Source organism: Planococcus citri, chromosome 2, assembly GCF_950023065.1.
Source record: "Planococcus citri chromosome 2, ihPlaCitr1.1, whole genome shotgun sequence".
NCBI classification, from domain to species: Eukaryota; Metazoa; Arthropoda; class Insecta; order Hemiptera; family Pseudococcidae; genus Planococcus; species Planococcus citri.
Window position 1 is genome coordinate 18,175,664 of NC_088678.1, and position 17,421 is coordinate 18,193,084.

A 17,421-nucleotide genomic window follows, 5' to 3' on the forward strand; every position below is an offset into this window, starting at 1 on the left:
GCGGGTACGTCCCGTTAGCGCCGCGCTGCCTATTCTGCCTGCTCTTCGTCTTCGTCTTCGTCGATTCAACTGGACTTTACTTTCACCGACCCAGTGCGTATGTGCGGCGCGGCGTCTCGCACATTTCCCGAATTCAACGCCATTTCCCTTTTAGCGCATGCGATTCGTCGTGTATATAGGAGTGAGTAAATAGAATAGAGATGAAGTAAATGGCTGTTGTAGGTGCAGACGTGAAAATGCACGTTGGTTCGAACAGCACGGTGTGTTGTGGGCAGTTTTTGGAAATTTGGAGTGATGGTGAGAAATTTTGGATCTAAGTTTTGATATTGATTAATGTCCCGTCAGAAATGACCAATTTTAGCAACATGTTTTCGCGAAGAGGGAAACTGGTTGTAAGATGAGTAGGTATCGAGTAGTCGTGATTTCCTATCATAGCTAACTTGAAAATTCTGAATCTGACTAAGATTGTTTTCAAATTAGACGAAGGAACCACTAAAATTGTACCTGGTTGGCCAATTGGCATATTCCCTGATCAAAATGTGAAAAATCCTCGAGCCACATTGTGTACGTAGGTTTTGGAAAAACAAGAATAAGATGAACTTTCTAACTTTTGAAAAGTGCCGGAGATGCGATTTTTCCTCTGGAAAGGTGTCCATTCTCCTGGAATACCCAGGGAGTTTGGTCGGTCTGGAAAAATCAGGAAATTTCATCATTTTCATGAAAAATTCCTGGAATTTTGAAATAACGATCAGTTGCCAATTTTGGATGAGGGTCTGTTGATGAAAGAAAAACATCATTTTTCACTGCTCGAAAAACAAAATTTCAAAAGCTTTTCTGACTTGTTTTCTTTTTGTTTTCGAGAGCAAGATGAAAATTTCTAGATAATAAAAATTAAGTTTCAAATCCAAAAAATGAACATGCCTCTCGAAGCACAAATTTACAAGTGCTTTCGCGTCCGCTTGGGCCTGTTCTGTTTTCATTTCCAAAATCAAATTCCTTTTAAAAAAAACATTACCTATTCAAATTCTGAAATTTTCAAAGTTGAAAAATGTACCACTCGTCCTTACATGATTTGAAAAACCTCGTTTTTATGCCTTTCGAAATACAAATTTTCAGAAGCTTTCGCTCTAGGCTGTTCTCTTTTCTTTTTTAGAAGCAACTTCCTTCAAAAAAACCATCATACCAATTGGGTCATTCCGACCAAGAAGTGTAAAGAAGGAGGGGGGGGGGGGGTGTCAGCGATTTTTTTTTTGGAAATTTTTCCTGTGGAAAGTCCTTCCGAAGGTCTGGTATGACCAATGGTGCAAATCGCAGCCCTATAGCCCTTTTTCAAAAACTGGTAGGGGGTATTAATGTTTTCAGTGAACTTGAAATATCATCCATTTCAGCAGTGAATTACTCGATAACCGTGATACCTACCAAAATGGAACTTTTTCCAATAGTTGAGGGTTTTAAAAGGCTTTCTGGTGATATCATAAAGATCAATGTTGCCATTTTTATTCGTACGAAAAATTTGCTTGAAAAGTTTCAAAACGTAGTTTTCATATCGTTCCGACTCTCAAAAATTCTGAAAAAAATATATTACGGACAACTTTTCATGCTGAACAACATATTAAAAAATTGGGGTGGCATTTTATGTCGTAAAGTCGATTTAAAAAATTTGAAGTTTGCGAAAAAATACGATTTATTGATTTAAAACATGAAAAAAAGTTTTGATTGGTGAAGTTGACCGGCCATTTTGACCACCATTTTTACGTATCTGTTTGAAAAGTTGAAAAACCCCTTTCATTCGATGAAATGAACGAATCATAAAAAAATCAAAATTCAAAAAAATTCAATTTCCAATTTCAAACATCAAAAAATTTTAATGTATTCAGTCGTCTTATTTTGACAGCTCCTTCTGACGTATTTCATGAAAAAGTTGATAAAAATTACACTCATAGCAAAAAAATTAAAATTCGTTTAATTTTTTTTTTTTGTGATGACTGATGAGTTTATTTCATCGAATGAAAGGGGGTTTTCAACTTTTTTAACAGATACGTTAAAGTAGGGGTCAAATGGGTCCAACTTCATCAATAAAAACTTTTTTTCATGTTTTAAATAAAAAAATCGCATTTTTTCGCAAACTTTACATTTTAATAAATCGACTTTGCGAAATAATGCCATCCTAACTTTTTAATATGTTGTTCAGCATAGAAAGTTGTCCATAACATATTTTTTCAGCATTTTTGAGAGTCGGAACGATGTGAAAACTACGTTTTGAAACTTTTTGAGCTAATTTTTTGTACGAAAAAAAGTGGCAACCCTGATTTTTATGATATATTCAGTTCGATGAAAATTTTTTGATAAGAATATCCCCCCCCCCCGCCGTTGGAAACTAGTATGGTGTAACAAGGTAACCTCTTGAGGTGTCCGTCAACGATTTGAACGGGCCTGCGATTTTTGATAGGAGCATGGTCTAAAACCCCCAAAACCAAATTTTCAGCTGCCCAACATAATTATCGATATTTGGAGAACGTTTGAAAATTAAAAAATGACTGTTTCTTGTATCTAATAATTTATGTTTTTTAAAAAAAACGTACGTGCTTGATCAGTATAAATGCTCAAACCAAATCCAACTTTCACCATTTCCAGCCATTCTGGAGCCTCCAGCGCGATTTTTAAATTTCTCCAGAATTTTGAATTTGCTCCAAAAATCCAAAGTTTCTCGTTTGTGAGGAAATTTTAAAAATTTGCGCGAATCACTGTATTTCGTCCAGAAGTAACCCTCCGAGGGTGAATTTCGTCATTTCCATAAAAATCAAGTTTAAATTCAAAAAATGAACTCCTCGCAAAAAGAACATGGTTTTTATGCCTCCCAAAGTACAAATTTGCAAGAGCTTTTTACAAAAAATTGCAAACAGTTCTAGTTTTTTTCAGAAAAAGACTAGAATTTTACGTTTTTTTTTTCACAAAGAATATTTTTAAAACGGCCTTTCGCGCTGAATATTGGTTTTGCATCCCACATCCAATTTTTTTACATTAAATAGTTCCTTGGGCATCTCTAAGCAACATAAGTTTGTTACAGATTTTTTCTTCAACTCACACTCAAGATATTGAGGTGGGAACACGTATGTCCCAGCCGTGGACTTTGAAAATTTGTCCCGGGACAGCATATCGCACCTTGGGAGTAATAAGGTCACATCTCAAAAAATATTGATTTTGATGTTTTTGCATTTTTGGGGTTTGTATGACCCCCCTCAACCAAAAATTACACTTAGAGTTGGATACATTATCTAGATCTTGTAAAAAACGCAAATGGCCTAACTCAAAATCTCAACAACATTGCAAGTTGTTTGGAGTTATAAGGTCACATCTCAAAAAACTCCACCTTTTTTGAGCAAATTTTGTACATACAAAGTGTTAACAAATAGTTTTGATTGTTTTGAATGTTTGTCAGTTAGAAATAGTCACAAGGAGTGCATTTTTTATTGGTTTGTACCAAATGGAAAAATTTTTTTAAATTGATCACTTTTCAGAAAAATGAATTTGCACATATCATGAAATTTTAGTTTTTTGAGAAAAACTCAAAAACTAAGCACTCTAGAAAAAAACTAACGACATTATGTCGATTGGAAATTTAATTCTCTACAACTTTGTTCAAATGAAATTTTTTTTGGACGCTTCCTTTCGCCTCCACATCAACTTTAATGAAAGGTTCTAACTCAAAATGTTTTCCAAACATTGAAATATTTCCTCTTTAAGATTTTATTTTTCAAAGTGTTCTTATGCTAAATCAAGGTAGGATACCAGATCTTTAAAATGAGGTGCTATTCATTCCTCACAATTAATTATAAGTTGATAAAAATAATGAATCAAGTTTTAAAAAAAAAGAACATCACTCTCCTGTAAAATTTCACTTTTTTGAGATGTGACCTTATTACTCCCGAGGTGCGATATGTCCCAGCAGTGCTTAAAATTTGCGAAAATTGCTGGGACAAGTGGGACAATACCAATAATATCATTTCAGTATGCAAAAATTCATGTGAAAAATTTTCAAAAAAACACACTTTTGCTAATAAAATCTTAAAATTTCAAAAAATTGACATTTTTATGAAATTTTACCAAAATTGAGACATCAATTTCTTTTGACAGAGGATTTCTCTGTGAGTAATGCATCAAATTCGATGAAATTTGGACATAATATGCAGAAAAACATTTCTGACAGACTGAAAAAGTCCTTTTTTCGATTTCTTGAAAAAATAACACCCAAAACAGCTCAAAAATATCAAAAAATTATTGAATAAAACTTATTTATGTTTTTGTTTTTGAATTTGCTCCCTCAAAAATAAATAAAAATTATTTTTTTTTGCACCAAAATGTAGCTTATTCTATCTAGTTTCAAATATAAATTCGTTGCCGGGCACAATCACTCCCTATGTTTGCAATACATTTTTAATTACTACCAACTGGTTGCTCAGATTTCACATTTTTGCTAAAAAAACACATTTTTGCTAAAAAACACGTTTTTGCGGAAAAAATAATTCACAGTGTTGCTATAACAAGAGCAAAAAAATTGGGAGTGGTCTCATTCGATTCCTGACATTCTACTCTACTGATGGGACCCAGTGCGCGGGAAAAATGTGTCCCAGAAGTTCCCAGCAGATTTGTTAAAAGTTGCTGGGACATACTCGTATTCTGTCCCAGCCGGCGCGAAAGGGTTAAGATAGCCAAGTGTTTTAAACGTGATAGCAATTTGGTTCTCTTCATATTGATTTTTCTTCCTAATTTGAAATAAATTTTCAATTACATACAAATCGGATATTTTTCTATGTACAGTAAAAATCGCTTATTATTATAACGGTTAATGTTATAAATCGCTTTATGTTATTAAAATCATCCGGTCCCGATCTTTTATATCTCATTACATTGAAATTCCATCGGTTATTGTAATTAGAGCATCGGATATGTTATAACTTTTAAGTGATTTTTAAGCGTTTTTCGCATTTTTATGCAATTTTAAAATGTTTTTAACACTTTTTCACCCTGTTTTTGCCTCATTTTTTTGAAATTTCAGACTTTTTTCTGATTTGACATCATTTTTTGATACTTTTTTCATAACTTTTTGAAGTTTCAACCTATTTTCAATACTTTTTCTCGCAATTTTTGCGAAATTTTAGTACAATGACTACATATTTAGTAAAAAATTGACCATATTATATAAAAATTTTTGGAAAAATCACTTTTTTGTTCAATCGGTTTGTGTTATAAGTCGCTTAATGTTATTAAAATGGGCTGGCACAAACGTTATAACATTAAGCAATTTTTACTGTATCAAGAAGTGATGATTGAATTTAATAAGCGAATGCAGAAACTCTCTTGTTATCAGCCCCCTCTTCACTCTCTTATCGTTATAATGGATGATCTCACTGTAGGGAATCTTTCGCAGGGAATCCACAGACCTCGAGGCCCGGGGAGGAGATTTCAAAGATTTCGTTTATTTACGTATTTATTTCTTTCATTTAAGGAATTCGGTGGAGGCTGACACCAGTGGTTTATAAGCCTCTTCGTTCACATCAGGGTGATCTGAAATAACAATAAAACATGGGTAAAACCGATTAGGTACGTATAAGAAGTCGACAGCATTGTCCTAAAACAAAATATCTTCACTGCTCATATTTCAGAATGAATCCTAAATTGGCAGTCGGTATTCAAGAAGTCTCATTTGAAGTGTATCGCGAAAAAGAAAGTCAGAGGATTTTCACCAACTTCAGTGGAAACCTTCATTTTGAGTTGAAAGTCACTCAGAAAAATGTTAAGCTTGGAAGTGCTCCTAGAGGGGAAATATGAGTCCCCTAAGAGAACGCATTTTCGAAAAACTTGTAATTGTTTCAGATGCTGACTTTTGGAACAGGGCTATTTTTTCTAAAACAGGTTAGGTAGGGGCTAGAGCGGGCAAACGACCATTTTTTTTTTGGAAATTCCGTTTATCCCTCTTCAGAGGCACCTCCATAACTGAAAGTTTTTCTGAGTGATTTTCAACTCAAAATGAAAGTCGCCGATAAATTTTGTGAAAATTCTTCCAACATTTCTTTTTTGCGATCTACCCAAAGGAAGATACGCCTAGTGAGAAATACAGGTTTTAAAACTTCTTCATTGTGCAGTTACTTTCTTTTTTTTTCAAAATGTAGAGTTACCAGAAAATTAAAAATTTTTATGCTTAGGTACCTAATTGTTTATTTGAAAAACCTTTTTGTTGGGTGCTTCTACGTTGAACTTCTAGGTTTCATTCTTCACATATATGAGTGTTTTCAACCAGATAGTAATTTGATTCAGTTGGTATTGATTTTTCTTCTAAATTGAAATAATTTTTCAATTTCATGTAAATCGGATATTTTTCTATGTATCAAGAAGTGAAGAATTCATTTTTAAATTGATGTTGTTGCGTGTGGTTATTTTATTAATTATGCCACGAAGGAGTTCTCGTTTGAAAACAAAAATAATTTGAACATAGGTATTACGCAATGAACTATAATTGTGCATTAAAGTAGTTGAGTTGAAGCGTCCAATAGGCAATGAGCGAATGCAAAAACTCTCTTGCAATCAGACCTTCGTTTATTAATTTATTTTAATTGAATCTATATGCTCGCCGTTTAATCATTTCTTTTATTTAATACAATGGCTGAGTCAAGGCTGACATCAGTGGTTTATACAGCCTCTCTGTTCTCATCGGGGTGATCTGAAATAATTATTACGTAGGTACCTATGTTTCATGTATTTTAAAATGATTATTTAAAAAAAAAACAAAAAAAAAATGCAATTAAACAAGCGAATTAAGCATCGAAAAGAAAAGAAAAGAAAACAACGTACATTTATTATACGCAAAATAAATAAAATAAATTACTTAAATAAATAAACAAATAAAAGGAACCTGCAACACGAAAATAAATAATAAAACGAAACGAAAGATAGATAACTAAGGCACAATATGATCATCACCGATGACCAACTAATTGATGTTGAGGAATATTAGCTGACAATTGATAGGCATGTACCGGAATAACCTTAGTTTCCATTTCCCTCTCGTCGGACGTTTCTGTGTCCAATATGGCAGGAATAATCCGATCCTGAATTAGCTGTCTGGCATAACTTGTATAAGAAGGCGAGCTTAATCCGGCGGTTAAACCGATATGTTCAACGTCAGAGTGCAAATGAGCAGGTTTAGTGATTATTTCATAATGGGAGGCTTTATGACCTCTGTGACAGCTTTTGAGTAAACAAGCGATTGATAATATCAGAGCCAGAGCTCCGGTTAGGAATGCTTTTCCAGCCAGGGCTGCCAGACCGGATAATCCAAGAGCTGCTAGCATAGCTGCGGACCACATGGCAGCGTGATGATCGTGTTTACCGTGTTTTTTACTCCTTCCTGAAATTTTATTTATGGATTAAATTCAGGTATTGATTATGAAAAGTGTTCCAAATTTTATATGTAGGTAGGTATACCTGTTTCTTCGACTGGATGAAATACATATCCAAAGGCGTTATATGTAAGCTGTTTCAAATTATCCACGATAGGATTGTCCAGCAAATTCACTCGAACCGTTAAAGATCCTAAGTATTTGCCAACTTTTTGTTTCAAGTACGAATTTAACTCGCTGCTACTGTTACCATATCGAACCCAAGAAACCGCCGCATCGGTTGGAAAATCCACGCTGTTGTTGACTGAGCGACTGTTTTCCGAAGTGATCAACGATACGCCGGGAAATATTTGAAAGCTTTTGGCCGATTCTAATTTATCTAATAATTTACTGATATCGATTTTTAAACACGTTAGCGAATACTGACTGGAACATTTTTCATTTATTACCTGCAACAAAATTACAGAACGATCACTATGGAAGTTCCTAGCTGACTAAACACTGATATGGAGGGGAGGGGGAGGGTGTCATTCCAGGTCAATTCTGGGTCATTTTATGTCAATTCGACCGACGTTTTTGAGTCATGTCTTTCGATTTCGCTTGAATTTTTTTTACAATATCTACTCACCCTGTAAGTAAGAAACCCACAATCAGTTTGGTCCCAGCTCCCTCAGGGGGTGAGTGGAGGGGGGGCTTCCATTATTTTCACATTGTCTCGAGGTACTCAACTTCAGCACCGCATTCCTCCAAAGCTATGACACTTTGATCAAAACTGATTTCACAGTTCGAAAGGGCATTCAATTTTGAACTTTTTAAGCATTTTGAAATTTTCAAAATTTGAAAGTTGAACTTTTAAACAGAATGTTCAAATTTCAAAATGGCGCTGTAAGTGAAAGCTACCATTTAAAATTCTGAAAAAATGCCCACAGATGAACCTTTTGATGTTTTTCCGAAATATTTAAGTTTCGAGATGGGATCTCCTAATGGAGGGGAATCACCCCACCACCAATTTTGGGCAAAACTTTCGAAAAAAATCTGGGCATGTGATATATCAAATTGTATGTTTTTGGTGACGCTGAACACGAATATGACGTCAGATTTTCGATTGGACCCCATCCACGGCCCCCAGCACCTCCCCAAATGGGGTAAAAGTTCAAAAAAGTGGTTATTGTTCGTGCGACACATGATACGAGTATAGTATGTTTTTGGTGACGCTGAATACGAATATGACGTCAGATTTTTAATTGGACCTATCCACGGCCCCCAGAATCTCCCCAAGGGGGGGGGGGGTAACCTAAAAAAATATGGTTTCATTCGTGTGACACATGAAATGGTATGTTTTCGATATTGCTGAACACGAATATAGCCTTAGTTTTTCGAATTGACCTCACCCATTGCTCCCAAAACCTCCCCAAAGTAGTAAAAGTCCAAAAAAATTTCATTTTCAAATTTTAATCCTGATATAGAAGGTCTGTGGGGGAAGTGAGGGGTCAGATCAAATAAATAATGTAATATTTTCATTCTGCAGCATTTTTGAAAATACATAATTTGATTTATTGCATGATTGCGACAATTTCTCCGCATCGTCCAAGTGAGCAGTGGACAATAGAGTGGCTCACATTCATATTTTTGTATTTTGTCCCCATTTTTTTCAAACTTTCACCCACCTTTCCTACACTTTTGTTGGTTTGAATAAATGAAAATCCCTGAAATATTTAGCCCTCTAACTGAGAATTGAATCGTGTCAGAATTTCAAGTTGAAAAAATGAAAAAAAAAAGAAACAAAATTCATTTTATCCTATTTTTTTCAATTTTTGTATCAGAATTCTTCTAAATAGGTAGGTATTATAATCTCTTTTTAAAAAATCTTCCTAGCTATTTTGATCCATTTGTATGGAGCGGTCGAGCCTCCCCTTAGAGTCAAGTGAAATCAAAGAGCTGAATGAAAAATGAGGTGGTAGCATTTTTTAAAAAAATTTCATTCTCTGTGACCGAATTTTTATGAAGAACTCTCATTTTCAAGAACGTCTCTTATTGGCTAGTTGCCTCCGGCCCTCAACGTTGCTATAATAAATTTTAAAAAGAGAATTGAGCTTATAAAATTTTGGGAAATTTTAAGTTTTAATAATCTACTGGAGGCTCCAGTAACTTTCAAAAAGTCGCTGGAGGCTCCAAAACGACTTAAAATCCACCTGCAGTTGACTTCGTAGCGTATTGAAATTAGTTTTCAGAATGAATTTCGGCTTTCCAACTCCATTGATGAAATTTTGTGGGAATTTCGAGTTTCAAAAATCTGCTGGAAGCTCCAGAACTGCTGAAAACGGCTTGAAACAGTTTCCAATCGATTTGGCAGGTCGAAAATAGGGTATATTACAAATTTAAGCTTTCTAGGTCAATTTTTATAAAATTTTGATTTTTTCCCTCATTTTTGGCATGAATTTGATTTTCAAAAATTCACCAAAAATCGAAAAAAGCACTTGAGCACTTGAAATTTTGGCAGGTGATAAATTTTTGCCGGATCTTTCGCTCTACTTTTGTACAGTTTAAAAAATGTCGTGCAAGTAATAATGAAATGAATAAAGTAAATCAGTGAAAATTTTTCTGAAAATTGGCATTGCCAGAATTCTTCTAAATAACCCTTTTTGAGAAAGAAAATCTTCCTCGGTTCCCCAAACAATGTCAACTCTCTTCATTGGAGCCTCTCAAAATTGAAAAAACAAATAATTATACGTTCTATGTATAGATTTTTCAAAAAATCTTTACGTACAATTTTTGATTTTTTTCTTCACTTTTTCTGATGTTTGAAGTAGGCCAGAATATTTTGAGGAACCAAGAATAGCTTTTTCTTGAAAAAGGAGATTGTTTTTTAAAATTCTCGCATAAGTATGGTAAATTTTCAAAAATTTATAGCGATTTAATTTATTCCTTATTTATTTTATTTTTCCCAACTTTGATATAGGCACCATACAAATAGACCCAGTAGGACCAACGAAAGAGGGTTCCTTAGAAAGAGAATTATTCAGAGGAATTCTGGCGAAAAATTGAGATATTTTTGGATAAACTACCTATTTTTTTAAAAAAATGCTTTATTAATTTTTTTAACGGGGGAGAGGGGGCCTCGAGTGTAATTTTTTTTACTTGAAAAAAAGTAAAAAAAAAAAAAATAGTGAATCATTTTCTTATAAAATCTGACAACAACAAAGCGAAAAGAAGTTCAAAATACGAGAGCCATTTTAGGGAAAAAATGTGTGCAATTTTTTTCAACAATAGAACCCCTCGAAACGTTCTTTTTCGATTTGAATGGGAGCAAGATACTTGAAAATCATGGTTTATAATTTCCACCTGAAAAATTTCAGCTGTTGAAATTGATTTTTGGCAAATTTACAGATAAGTATCTGAAGTTGATCGTTTTCGAAAAATAATCCTCTTAAATAAGTACGTATTTTCTCAACAGAAATGATGAAAATCAGTTCCTTGAAACTAATAAAAAGTATTCCGTATCGAATTTCACTATTTTCTGTCATCGTGGAGTCTTTAGCGCGATTTTCAATTTCTTTCGAATTTTTTAATTTTTTTCTAGGTGGGGAAATTGATTTCAGCAGCTAAAAATTAAATCAAGGATCAGCCGCAACTCGATTTTTAGCCATCTAAATTAATTTTAGCTCCTTATTCTGGAGATAGGTATTCAAAAATTATGAAAAAATCGAAAATTTTGCTGGAGGTTTCAGAATGACTAAAAATGGTGAAATTCAGTTCGAGGAAGTTGGTATTGCCACCTGGTCTTGTGGTGAATTTTTCATAATTTTTACTGTAGAAATACTTTGAAAAAGTACGTATAAATCACTATGAAAATAGTCAATTTCAATTTTATATTTTCAAACATTCGCCAAATATCAATTTGGATAGCTGAAATTTTTCAGATTATGGGGAAGTTGAGATCACATTTTTATATTCAAAAACCTCAGACTCGTTCAAATTGAAGACGTAAGAACACCTGGGGTTGCTCCTTATGGAGGAAAAAGTCTCAAAATTATCTATCAATAATTGATGAAATTTCGAGATTTGCACTTTTTCACCTCACATGCCGACTTGATATGGGATAACTTCGCTTATGAATCACATCGAACAAAAAAAAATCACTTACTTAACTGGGAGTTTTTTTTGTTGAAAAATTTATAGCATTTGACGAGGAGGTTTTTTTTTGAAAAATTTAGCAAACTAGGATTCACTTACTTGACTGGGAGTTTTTTTGAAAAATTTAGCAAACTTGGATTCCTCGAAGGTAACATTTCCGGAACCATTTGACGTAGCATTATTGGTACCGTTATTGCTATTTTCACCGCACACTTGTACAAAAACCACCGCTGCCGAAAAATACAAAATAGTCGACGAACAAATGTACATATTTGACGCGAAAACTCACAACACTAGCCGCAGTGGATGAAATCGATGCACTAATTTTCATACTCCTTCGTCACTACTAATCTTCATCGTACGAACTAAGATAATGTGAAAATCGCTCCGGCTATTTATTACTTTATTTATAGAATAATGAAAGTGATGATCGTATAAATAAATTAAATTCGTTTTTCTTCGTGTATTAAAGACAAAGAAGATCGTCACGCCAATAAAACATAAACTGATTCATCATCGCTATACATGACTTAATTTCGATAAACCACGCATCAGTGTCATGGATTCATCTTGAACGCGTTCGCGTTGGCGAGAATTTGCCGATTTTGCACACTACACCTATGTATTCCTAAAATTGTGTCAATTCTAAATCTTTCACCTGAAAAAAAATACCTGGGTATGCTTGGATTGTAGTAGGTCAGAAGTGCATTTTTTGATTTTATAGCTGAATTTTTAAAAATCGAATTTAAGCCAAAAGTGAGGGAAAAAATCAAAATTTCACCAAATTGACCTAGAAAGCCGAGTTTGAGATTTCGATCTGACAAATCGATTTCAAACGATTTCAAACAGTTTTGAACAGTTCTGGAGCCTCCAGCAGATTTTTGAAACGTGATATTCCTTCTATAAATTTCATCAAATGCAGTTGAAAAACCAAAATTCATTCTACAAACTAATTTCAGTCTACTGCTGGTGAGTTTAAGTCATTTTGGAACCTCCAGTGTCTTTTTTGAAAATTCTTGGAGCTTCCAGCATATTTTCGGAACCTGAAAATATAGCTGGAAATACGAAATTTATTCTGCGAGCCAGTTTAAATACCTCACGAAGTCAACTGGAATTGGATTTCAAGTCGTTTTGGAGCCTCCAGCGACTTTTTGAAAATTACTGAAGGCTCCAGCAGATTTTTGAAACTTGAAATTCCCACAGAATTTCTTCAAGTGGAGTCGGAAACGAAAGCCGAAATAAAATCTGCACTTCAATCTTCTTCAAGTCATTTTGGAGCTTCTAGCAACTTTCTGAAAATTCCTGGAGCCTCCAGGAGATTTTTGAAACACGAAATTTTCACAACATTTTACTCGTTTTGAATGGAACGAGAAAGTTTAAATTTTGTTGCAATTTCACGTTTCAAAAATCTGCTGGAGGCTCCAGTAATTTTCAAAAACTCGCTGGAGGCTCCAAAATGACTGGAACCAACCAGCAGTCGACTTAATGGCGTGCTGAAGTTGGAGTGGAGCGTGAATTTTGGATTTTATACTCTGTTTAGTAATTTTCAAAAAGTCGCTGGAGGCTCCAAAACAGCGTAGGTATTTCCCAATGCTCCTTTTCATGCAGAGAAAATGTAGTACTCACTTTCGATATTCCAATTCCAAATCCCATTCTACGAAACACATAAATAATAAAATTCACCAACAAAAAACACACATACAGAACGATCTAATCATCCAACCACACTTTGAGTAACCTTGACCATCTCATTAACTACCTGACGAATATGTTTAGGAAAAAAGTAACATCGAAAGGGAAAAGTTTAATAAATCGATATGATACAGATTCGTTCCTATAATGAAATTAAACTACACGTAGATAAATAAATAAGATTATACAAAGCATAACAAATTGTTTTTCTTCAACTACCTACATAGTTCCAGTGTTTTCCATTTATTTCACATCAATAGCAGAATAACTGTCGAAAAGCGAACGTAGGTAAACTATACTTACATCGTTTTGAATTCGAAACAGAATTTGTAAAAGGTAACCATTACTTCTTCCATTGGAGGTGTTAAAATTGTCTATAATTTCAAAGTATATTTAAAAAAAAAAAAAATCGAAAGAAATAAGTCAATGATTCAAAAAGCTTAGAAACATTAAAATAATTAGTCAATTAATTTCTGTTTTTTGAAATTATAGTCTGAGGAAAAAATGTTAAAAACTCAGACCTAGGTACAAGAAAATGATATCTAATGGGTACGCTTGAAGTGGATCTTGAATAAAAAAAGTCAGCTGATTTTTACCAACTTCAGGGAAACCTTTCATTTTGAGTTGAAAGTCACTCTGAAAAATTTTCAACTTAGAGGTGGCCCCTACAGGAGAAATATGGGTTCTCAAAGAGAAGACATTTTCAAAAAAACTCGCGATTGTTTCGTTCTAACCCTTACCTAACCTGTTATGGACAAAATGGCCAAGTTCTTAAAGATAAGTAGGTATTCAAGATCTTGCGTCCATCTTGGCCATAGCCATCAAAATCCAAAAGCACTTTTAGGGTTCTGCTGACCAATGAAAATTTTCAAATCTATTTTTGGGTAAATTTTGTATTTTGAAAATCGCAAATATTTTGCATTAATTATTCCAAAACATTAAAAAGCATTACTCCTGAAACTTGGGAAATATTTTGAAACGCAGTGAAGCCAATTTTCTGACCAGAAAAAAATATTGATAGGAACCTACATTTACTTGATGATCGAAACATTTGCTCCACTCTATTAGAAAAAAAATTATTTCTTCATTTTCAGAAATTGATCATCTGTTTTTGATGTTTTGGCACTCTTTATGAATGCATTAAAAACACGAATTTATCCTAAAATTCAAGCAATTTGCAAATTTTCAACCGCTCAGAAGAAATTTAAAAGTGATTTTAGATTTTGATGATAATGGACCAGATCGATTCAGAATTTCGAATATGTATTATCTCTTGGAACTGGGATATTTTTTCCAAAACGGGTTGGGTAGAGGACTAGAGCCGAAAAACAACGACTTTTTAAATTAAAATTCCGTTTCTTTGAAGACTCACATCTCCCTTTCAGGGGCACTTCCTTAACTAAAACGTTTTTCTGATTGTTTTCAACTCAAAATGAAAGTCGCCGATAAATTTGGTCAAAATTCAACATTTTTCACAATCCGCCCAAAGGAGCTATCCTGGTGAAAAATACTTACTCACAGGTGTTTAAATTTCGTCATTGTGTAGTTACATTCTTTTTTAAAAGAAATAATATAGAAGTTGCCAAAAAATTAAAAATTCTTATGCTTACCTAATCGTTTATTTGAAAAAACTGGTTTTCCCGTAAGTATTGGACATTCGTATTATGTATTTATTGTTCTTGAAAAAGTCTCTGATTTTTGAAAACATGACTCATTTACAACGAAATGTTATGTAAGATTAGCTTCTCAATAATACAGGGTGCCCAGAAATATCAAGTACCCCTAAAAAAGTTTTTCATTAAAAATATAGATTGGCAACGTGAAATAGATGCATGTGATTGGTGGAATGTTATCTCTCCAGTCCAACAACCAATCATGTGCTATCGTTATTATCATTCACTGTGACCAACCAAAGTATTTAGTACGTAGAAAACTTTTTTAGGGGTACTCAATATTTCTGGGCACCCTGTATTTTGAAAAATTTGTTTCAAATATGAAAAATTGGATTTAAAACCGTATTGCAACTTTATTCTCAACAGAATTTAAAACCTCAGTAAATGCTCCTGTAAATAGGTAATTTAATCAAGAGTTGTAATCATTTATTGTTGAGCGAACAAATATAATTAAAACTCATGAAAGTAATTTTCAAGAAATGAAAATTCGGGTTTTTTGAGAAATATTGAAAATTTTTGAGCTTTACTTCACATTTTAGGCCTCCAAAAATCCTGACCAAAAAAAATTTGTAAGTCATATCTATGAATATTGTATGAATTGGCGAAATTGATGTTTTTCTACCACATCAATCCACAAATTTTCATTCGACACCGCGGCACCACCTCCCCTCTCAGAAACCTAAAAATAATGTCTGATTTAGAAATGGGGCCCAACATGATATCTACCTCGAGTCCTCGTCAGTTCTCGACGCGGCCTATTTGAATTTTCATTCGGCATTTCTGTACCAAATCCCCCCTCCCCCCGCTAGAGAATTTGGAGTGCGAAGCCACTGCTTGCGTGTTCACATTTTTTTTAAATAGTATAGTTGATAATCAAAATTGAGCTGTTTTTTATATCCGAAGAATTATTCAGTTTGAAGAGAAACTTTTGAAAAAAAGTACTTACTCCCTCCTCTGGAACTTAGGTATTGTTCAATTAAACGAATGGCTAAAATTGGAAAAAATGGTATGGAAAACTGATCTGGAAATCCTGGAAAAGTCAGTGGAAATGTCTTGCCAAAAATAGTCGACACCCTGGAGATGGTTATGTTGCCTAAATCGTACCACTTGTCAGTTTGTTTAATTTTAATTTTTTTAAATTGTTGATTATAGCCTGAAATCTTGCGCATTTAATGGTTCAAGAATCATGCTTCCAACTTCAAAAATAAATTTTCCATCAACAATCTAGCAAAGCTCTAAAATCGGTATGATTTAGGAGACTGGCTTCCTAAATCGCACCATGGGTGATCGGTTTCCAAAATTGTACCATCCAAATTCACTGCTAAACAACAATAAATATTACTCACCGAGTAAAACTAAAACAAAGTATTCGAATAATTTTTTAAATTTGAAATGCAATTCGATATTTAATAGCTCTAAATTACTTCGTGTTGCCATGGCACTCTCGCTTTAATAGTTTCTCCTTCCTTTGTATGGTGGACGACTAATTTGATGATGCAACCCTGGTGGTACAAATAGATATGTTTGCAGCCTGGGTTCTTGACGATGAGTTCGTTTGATTTAAAATACCTATGATTAAATTTTACAAGTTACGTATGGTTTTCATTTTTCAAAATACTAGGGTGGTCCTTATTTTCGAAATTGAGATTTTCTTCCCTCCCAACCGCCGAAGCAGTGACCTCTGATGAGAAAATGATTCCCTATTTAGTTTTCCATTTTCAAAAAACTCGAGCTGCGGTGGGTCCCTCAATCTGTCATTTTTAAAAATTTTGAAATTTCAAGTTTTGTTAAGGTTATTTCTAAAAAGTCTTTTTTGAGTAAAATAAACTCTCATGACGATTTAAGCCCCCTTCATTGAAAACCAAGCTGACTCTCTAAAATAGCTGAAATTTAATGTTCTAGGGGACCGACTTGGTTTTCTAGGGGTGGGTTAATCTTCATGAGAGTTCATTTCACTCAAAAGAGACATTTTAAACGTGTTAGAACTTGAAAATTTTTGAATTTTAAAAATTCTGTTTTGAAGCTGGATTTTTGAAAAGTTTTGAAAATTGAGAGGCCTGCCGCAGACTGAGTTTTTCAAAATAATAAAAAAATAAAAAATAAACTTCTTACCAGAGGTCACTACGTTGATGGCTATGAGCAGAATAAAATCACGATTCTTTTTTTGTCATGTATTTAAGGACCACCCTAAAATACACGTTTGCAAAAAAAAACTTTGAGCGTGAATAAATTTTCGGGTTTTGGTAATATCATTTGAATTTGCTGAATATGTGACCATAGATATCGTAGTGATTTTTCGCATTCTGAAATGCTGGAAAGCTTCCACAGATTTTCTCACTTTCAATTCTGAAAATTGGTGCAATGAAACGTTTTTCACCAACGCCTGAACTTTAAGTGGCCAATTCAGGATTACAAAATCTCCAATACGAGATTCAAACTTTCACCTGCAAACAAACGGTTGAAAACTTTATTACAAACGTCATGAAGGCAGAGACCCAAAAGATTTAAAATTTTGGGAAGTTCAG

At 33.8% G+C, this 17,421-nt stretch overlaps 1 protein-coding gene across 1 annotated transcript; it reads right to left on the minus strand.

Annotated features, from left to right (window-relative positions):
• Window positions 1-6,770: 6,770 nt before the first annotated feature.
• Window positions 6,771-11,991, minus strand: LOC135834852 (uncharacterized). The gene is made up of 3 exons (XM_065348826.1): window positions 11,631-11,991; window positions 7,483-7,846; window positions 6,771-7,405 (listed from the first exon to the last, which is right to left on the minus strand). The coding sequence occupies exons 1-3, from the start codon at window positions 11,799-11,801 to the stop codon at window positions 6,975-6,977; spliced, it is 966 nt and encodes a 321-aa protein (XP_065204898.1). The 5' UTR covers window positions 11,802-11,991; the 3' UTR covers window positions 6,771-6,974.
• Between the last annotated feature and the right edge of the window lie 5,430 nt (window positions 11,992-17,421).